The sequence below is a fragment of the Eurosta solidaginis genome, chromosome 5 (assembly GCF_040869045.1).
Source record: "Eurosta solidaginis isolate ZX-2024a chromosome 5, ASM4086904v1, whole genome shotgun sequence".
NCBI classification, from domain to species: Eukaryota; Metazoa; Arthropoda; class Insecta; order Diptera; family Tephritidae; genus Eurosta; species Eurosta solidaginis.
The window spans coordinates 276,759,032-276,767,007 of NC_090323.1; the positions used below are offsets into that span (position 1 = coordinate 276,759,032).

Here is a 7,976-nt window from a genome sequence, read left to right on the forward strand (position 1 = left end):
GAATAAATGTTGCTCCTGGAATCGGATATGCTAACATTGGGGCAGTGCACAAACGCTCCTTCAATGTTTGGAAAGCCACTTCTTGCTCCTTCTTCCATTCAAAAGCTTAGTTTTTTCTTGTAAGCTCATGGAGGCTATGGGCTACGCTGGAAAAATTTGGTACAAATCGGCGGTAATATGTGCACAGCCCAAGAAAACTTCTCAATTCATGTAGGTTCTGTGGTCTTGGCCAATCCTTTACAGCCTCTATTTTTTCGTTCGCAGTGCAGATGTCCTCTGTCGTTACCTTGTGACCCAAATAATTGACTTCCTTTTTAAACAGCGCACACTTTTTGCGACTTAACTTCAGACCAGCGCCAGCTATTCTCTGGAAAACTTCCTCCAAGTTCTTAAGATGTTCATCAAAGTTCTTGCCCAATACGATGATGTCGTCCAGGTACACCAAGCATGTTTTCCAATGTAGTCCTTTCAGTACCTGGTCCATGAGTCTCTCAAAAGTAGCTGGTGCATTACATAGTCCAAAGGGCATTACTGTAAATTGCCAAAGACCATCTCCGACGCTGAAGGCTGTTTTCTCTTTGTCTTCCTCCTTTACCTCCACTTGCCAGTAGCCGCTTTTCAAGTCCAGTGTGGAAAACCATTTCGTACCAGAGAGCGAGTCCAGAGTGTCGTCAATTCTTGGCAATGGGTAGCCATCCTTTTTCGTAACGTCATTCACCTTCCGGTAGTCCACGCAAAACCTCATTTTTCCATCCTTCTTCTTTACAAGTAGTACCGGTGAGCTCCAGGGACTAGCTGATGGTTCGATGACGCCGCTGTCGCTCATTTCTTGTATAATTTGACTCACAACTTGCCGCTTCGCCAGTGGAACACTACGTGGAGCTTGACGGATCGGCCTCGCATCTCCAGTGTCAATTTGATGTTTCACAACGTTGGTGCGGCCTGGTTTAGAACCATCCTGGTCAAATATGTTCGCGTACTTTAGGAGCAGTTGTTTTGCCTTACTCTGATATGCTTCCTCTAGCTCCTGCGTCCATGCCGTGATGTCATTTGAAAGATTAGTATTACTGGCTGAAACGTGTTCCTGGAGCTGTTCACAGTTAATAACTACTTCAGCCTCTTGGCATTTTCCCAAAATATCTCCTTTAGTTAGTTTGAGTGGTGAATTGAACTCATTGAGTACTCTTACCGGAACACGTCCATCTTGTTTTGTCATAGCCAGGGTTTTTCCTACAAGTATGTTTAGTGCTGATTTGTTTGCTGCTTCGACAACCCACAGTTTGTTTGTCCCACAATCTCCATCAACCTTTGCCCAGATGACTGCTTCGGATTTTGGTGGTATGTGCTGACTCTCTTCCACCAGCACTCGTTTACTGCTGTAGCCTCTCTCGTAGCCGAAATTAAGTGGTACATCCATGTTCTTATATCGCATCGGGTTGCTTTGCATGTCGATCTTGATGCCCTGGTCGATTAAGAAGTCCACTCCAATTATGATTTCATCAACAATCTCTGCCACTATAAAATTGTGTACTACCGTGACGTTCCCAATTGCGACTTCACATGATACTTCTCCTAGAACCGTGCTGTCTTCTCCAGTGGCTGTACGCAATCTTGCTCCATGCAATGGTGTTATCTTCTTGTTGACTAAATCCGCCCGAATGATGGAATGAGATGCACCCGTATCTACAGTCAGTAAACGTTCCTTTCCATCCACATGTCTTGCGACAGTAAGATTGTTTGACCTTCTTCCAATTTGTGAGATAGAGATTATGGGGCATTCAATTGAGGGAGCCAGCTGTCGCCCCTTGCGGCTGACTCGCTTTAGTTTAACGATTGAGTGGACTTGGAGATTTGCTCATCTCCTTCAGCTCTGCGTTTACGGCCACCCACATTGTTGGAGCTATTCGGACCGGTGCTGCAATGTCGTGCAATATGACCTGGGTTGCCGCACTTGAAACACTTAATAACTCCGGCATTTTTCTGTTGTGATCCCTTCAGTGCTTCCAAAATTGTGTCTACCCATTCTGGCCTTTCTACTTCTACACGATGAGCCTTATATGCTGGTTTACTTAATAGGGAGGCAGTTTCCTGAGTCAATGCATGTGATACCGTTTCAGCAAATGTGAGCTTTGGGTTTGCGTATGTAGCTCGCTTCGTTTCCACGTCCCGTATGCCATTTATAAAACTCTGGATTTTTACCCTCTCGGTGTATTCCACGGGTGCGTCCGCATTCGCGAGATGAGCCAACCTTTCAACATCCGAGGCAAACTCCTGCAAAGTCTCATTCGCTCTTTGGTGACGGTTTTGCAACTCAATTTGGAATATCTGTTTCCTATGCTCGCTTCCGTAACGTCTCTCGACAGCGGCCATCAATGCTTCATAGTTGTTCCGCTCTCCTTCGGGAATCGTCTGTAGGATTTCGGCTGCTGGCCCTTTCAATGCCACGAACAGAGCTGCAACTTTATCTTCAGCATTCCAGCTGTTCGCTGCCGACGTCTTCTCAAATTGGAGCTTAAATACCTGGAATGGAACAGAACCATCAAACGTTGGGGATTTTACCTTCAGAGTAGACATTGAAGTGATTGGACGGTTCAATTGTAACTCCTGAATCCGATCCTTCAAAGCTTCTATCTCGGCATCCATTTTGTCCTCGAGCTGTACAATTTTTGTATTCTGTGCTTCTAACTGCGAAGACATTTGTGCCACCTGAAATGATAAGCGTTCCTCTTGTGCTTCCATCTTGGATGTAATCTGTGTCGACATTTCTGAAATACGCGTTTCTTGTGCTTCAATCTTTGATGTTATTTCTGACGACATTTCTGCAATACGTGTCTTCTGTTCTTCCATCTTGGATGCCAGTTGAGATGTTATATCTGTCTTATGCGCTTCCAGTTGAGAAGCCACTGTCGATGTTTGAGCAGATATTGCAGCCAAAATCATGTTCAAGTCTGTGCTCGTAACTGTCTGCGTAACTGTCTCTTCCATTTTTGTTGTTTCCTCGCCATCAAGATGAAAGTCATACTCTTCCACGTCAATTCCTTCTACTTCCATTGCCTCTCGTAGCCGTGCCTGAAGTTCAAGTTTAACGCCGCTTGTATTCAATCCACGGCTCTCCAACTCCTTCTTTAGTTGCTGGATCTTCAATTCACTGAACTTTGCCATGTCCTTGTTGTCCTCTGGAATTTATTCAACAATTCCTCTTCTGACACCAATTGTAACGAATTTGCTGCAAATCCTCTTATTTGCAATCCTCTGCTAAGTTCGAATCACTAAACTGTTGAATAAATAACTCCAATATTGAACAATGGAAAAATGGCCTTTATTAAAATACTTCACAATAACACTCAAACTGTGCAACGAATAGCTTAATAACCAAACTGATAGCTCAAATGAAACTCCACTATTCAAAATAATACTGCTATTGCTCGCTAGATATCGTCTTAGTCGCAACTGTTGATCAACTCAAATCAAAACTGAATACTTCTTACTCGCCTGCACCGCTTTTATAGTTTACGCTGCATACTTCTAGGCTCTTCGATTTCCAGAAGTTACTAGTTGTTTCGGCTACAAAATCGCCAGCCACAACTACGTGCACAAATTATTGCCCTCTCTTGTGACCACTGAGATAAGATATATGCATGTGTTTGTGCATTGCCGCTCCGCTGCTCGTATACGTACATATGTGTAGACGCAATTATTTATTCGTTTATGTAGATACATAAAGATTGAATTATTGATGTGAATGTTTGTAGTAAACAGTCTCTCGCGCGCACATAGCCGTATAAGTAAATGGATCTGTGTGTGACATCTCTCTGGGCTGCCTTATATATGTGTATACTTGATTTGATTATTAACGTAAATACTGCTTGGCATGGCCTTAGCATCGCCTTAGTGATGGGATAACTTAGGGGTGGTAATATCCGTGACAATATACTCTGTGAGCTCTGCTCAACTGAGTATAAAAAGGGTTCAGCAGTAAGCGAGTGCTGGTGGAGAAGACTCGACAAAGGCCACGAAAGTCAAAAGGAAAGGTTGATGGATCGAATGTGCCAAATAAAGCGAAATTAAAAGTACTTGCGAGAAAAAGACCGGCATCGACAAACCCTAATGGATGCACTAAAATGACTGATAGAATTTTTCAGAAAGAATGCATGGATGGTTTCAAGCCAGTGCGCACTTCTATTGGGAAACGTCGGAACGATACTGAGTATGTGAATCCAATCCGTCAAGAACAAGCTCTACAAAGTAGTTCTTCATTGGTCAAGCAACAGAGTGCGAGAGACCGATCCAGAATAATGAGTAGTAAGATGGAACACAGGTACGACAAGGAAAATAATTCGGAAGGTTTCCGGGAGGGAGATTTGGTACTGCTATACAACCCTCACCGGCGGAAAGGTGTTCCATCCAAATATCGGTGCAGTTGGGAAGGCCCGTACAGGGTTGTGAAGATGATCAGTGATGTCATCTACCGCATACAAGCAATTGGGAAATCACGAAATAGAAGAGTGGTACATTTGGCGTTGCTAGCGGCGTTTAGGTCGAGAGATTTGTCTGATCGGGACGATCAGACTTAGGTGGAGGGCAGTGTAACGAATGTTAGCAGCACTGAGCGATGCTATCGTCTCTAAGCCGATGCTAAGCAGTGACGTGAATGCACATCAATAATTCAATCATTATGTATCTACATAAACGAAACAATAACTGCGTCTACATATATGTACCATGTACGTATACGAGCAGCGGAGAGTCAATGCACAAACACATGCATATATCTGAGATACTCCTATAAGTATGCAATGAGAAAAACTATAAAATTGTGCAATTGTAGTTACAGCTGAGAAGTTTGAGAGCTGCTGGACTAGTAGATTCTGGAAGCGCCTAGAAGATGTATACAATTTTGCAATTGTAGTTACAGCTGAGAAGTTTGAGAGCTGCTGGACTAGTAGATTCTGGAATCGACTAGAAGATGCGAAGGTTGAAATCAAAGGGTATAAAAGGCGACAATTGTAGAGGCGCTGGAATTCAGTTTGATTTGAGTTGTCAAGCAGTTACGACTAAGACGATATCTAGCGAGCAATAGCAGTATTATTTTGAAAGTCAGTTTCATTTAAGCTATCAGTTTGGTTATTAAGCTATTCGTTGCACAGTTTGAGTGTTATTGTGAAGTATTTTAATAAAGGCCATTTTTCCATTATTCAATATTGGAGTTATTTATTCAACAGTTTAGCGATACGAACCTAGCAAAAGGGCAAATAAGAGGATTTGCAGCAAATTTGTTACAATATATTACATATGGGCCCGATGAAAAAGATGGGTAGACATCCATTTCTGTCATTTTTATCTCATTGAGTATAATACGAGACTGAACATAATGTCATCAGCAAGTATTAAATTATATCATAATATCTCAGAAACTGAAAACTTTGCATTACATTAGTTTACAATAAAACGTGCGATACATAGATACCTTACATTCAAAAAGAGAGGGGAACTTGGAGAGGGATTAGGAATGTATGTGGGATTGGAAAGTGTCAGTGGTAGTAGGATGGGTGTGGGAGTACTAATGGGGGTGCGAGTGAAAATGCAGCTTGGATTGGGAGTGGGAGTGGAAGTTGATCACGGTCTGCCGGGTACACTTGTATTTATATCTATACAGTATTATTTATATAGGCTGAATGGGTCCGTTATAAAGGTTGTAACTGTTTGGGTACCTAGCTGTCGTGCTATCCATCTATTGTATCAAAGATCTCCTTCGAAGCAGGATGGGACCATGTAGTCTGTAAAGACCATACAGCCTGTTATTGGTGTATTAGTGTGCCCCTTATTTTTGCATAATTCGCCACATAGATTATATAGTAGTTGTGAACAGTGTTGCGGTATTTTCTCTAGAGTCTGAAATATTTATACTACAACTTTGATGTTAACAAATTTTTATTTACAGATGGTTTCGACATAGTCGTAAACGACTGTTACGCACATAACGGCGCAAACAAAAGAATTCAGCTAATAGACGGGTATGGTTGCCCGGTGGATGATAAGCTTATTTCGCGATTTCGTGGATCTTGGTCCGATTCTGGCGTTTTTGAGACACAAGTTTACGCATATATGAAAACATTTCGTTTCACTGGTTCTCCAGCACTTTATATAGAATGCGATGTTCGCATGTGCCATGGCCGGTGTCCAGTAAGTGTGACTAACATATTTTTAAGGGCACACTTTTGTAACCTATAGCATTTTTTTCTTATTTTAGAGTCAGCCCTGTCACTGGCGCAATCAGAAAGTAATAACGAAGCGGGATGTTTCGAACTCAACAGACTCAAGTTTACAAGGAAATATGGATCCCACAGTAGACACAACGAAACCAGATGCAGTTTTACTTCCAAGATCAGCTGACTCCGAAAATACTTTTGATGAGACGATAAAGACCATAAAAACCACGGAAAAGCCCTTCGGGTCACTATCAGAGAATGTGAACCTATTTCAGTCGCTCCGTGTCCTTCAAGAGGGGGAAGCTGACGGCGACGATATTTACTCAGATGCGCATAGACAAGAAGTAACTGCACCCCAAACCTGCATTAGAACAACAACATTTTCAGCGCTAACTGCGACATTCTCGTTACTATTATGCGTACTTTCTGCGGCTTTGATGGTTACTTGCTCACGCCTAAAGCGACGCAGCAAAGATTCGTCGTTATATGACACATATATTACGCATAAGGGCCAAATCGACTAATTACATATGTTTGATTTACTAAACGATTAGTATTTATTAATAAAATGTAGGGATAATAGGGTGCTATTGTGTAAATAAATTTGTCGACTAGAGTACATGCAGGTACATAAGTAATTACTAATACATATATGCAGCATATTGTGACGAATATTACCATCTCCAATTATTAATATAAAATTATTAAATAAAGGCACAACAACAGAAGCATTAAGCAAGCTACATAAACACATTAATCATCATTTACCCACATACATACAGGGCAACGAAGAGATAACTCACAAACAGATGTAGTCATCGGTGGTATTACTCACATATAAATGCGCGTATGGCTATGCGAGAGGCTATAAACGTGTATATGTAGTTTATAGCTGGTAGCGGATAGTTGGTAACGAAGTAGAAAATTCTAGCAGAAGAAACGTCTATATATTTAGGCACAGAGTATAAAAGCAGCGAAAGCTGAGTAATCTGAATCAGTTTGATTTAAGCACAGTTGCGAAGTGAAGTTTAATTGCGAAGTACTTTCAAAGAAGTCTAATAAAGACCATTTTGTAATATAGAATATTGGAGTGTTTTATTCAACAGTTTAGAGACACGAACGTAAGCAGAAGGTTGCAAATAGGCGGAATTTCACTAAATTCGTTACAATTAGTGTCAAAAGAGGAATCGTTGAATAAATTCTGAAGATTTCGAATACAACTTGGACATGGAAAAGTTAAGTGAATTAAGTAAGGTTCCAGCAACTGAAAAAGGAGTTGGAGAACCGTGGATTGAATACAACCGGCAATAAGATCGAACTTCAAGCACGGCTACGAGAGGTAATGGAGTTGGAAGGAATTAATGTGGACGAGTATTGTTACGTGGCTGACTGTTTAGGTGGTGAGGAGCACCCGCAGCCACAAGAACAAGAAAAGTTCATACCTGCATGTGTTGTAAAAGAAGGGAAAGCTTAAAGAGATGGAAACATACGTGAGGGGCAAAGTTAAGAGGGGGAAAAAGATGAAGGCCTGTCCTGTCAGGTGGAGTCTACCCTCCCTCTGCAGTGCAACTTGCACCGCACGGTGGGTACTGTGCTGACTCCTGTTTACTTACAGTGCCCCCAAGCCTGACCTTGGTCTGTTCGTCCGTCAATAAGTCATTTCCCTATCACTCACCTTCACCTTACCTTGCCACGCACAAGCGCAGCACCTACACCAGATATTGTCAACCTTGCCCTGCATAATGAATATATTCAAATTTCATCCAA

At 41.9% G+C, this 7,976-nt stretch overlaps 1 protein-coding gene across 6 annotated transcripts in view; it reads left to right on the forward strand.

The window, feature by feature from the left end:
- LOC137253662 (cuticlin-3) overlaps positions 1-7,269 on the forward strand; it is a 194,526-nt gene extending 187,257 nt beyond the window's left edge. For all 6 annotated transcript variants that reach the window (XM_067791029.1, XM_067791024.1, XM_067791026.1 and 3 more), the window contains exons 9-10: positions 5,942-6,183; positions 6,251-7,269. In XM_067791029.1, the coding sequence (XP_067647130.1) occupies positions 5,942-6,183; positions 6,251-6,733 (725 nt within the window). In that variant the 3' untranslated portion in view covers positions 6,734-7,269. The remainder of the gene's footprint in view (positions 1-5,941; positions 6,184-6,250) is intronic.
- Positions 7,270-7,976: the final 707 nt, after the last annotated feature.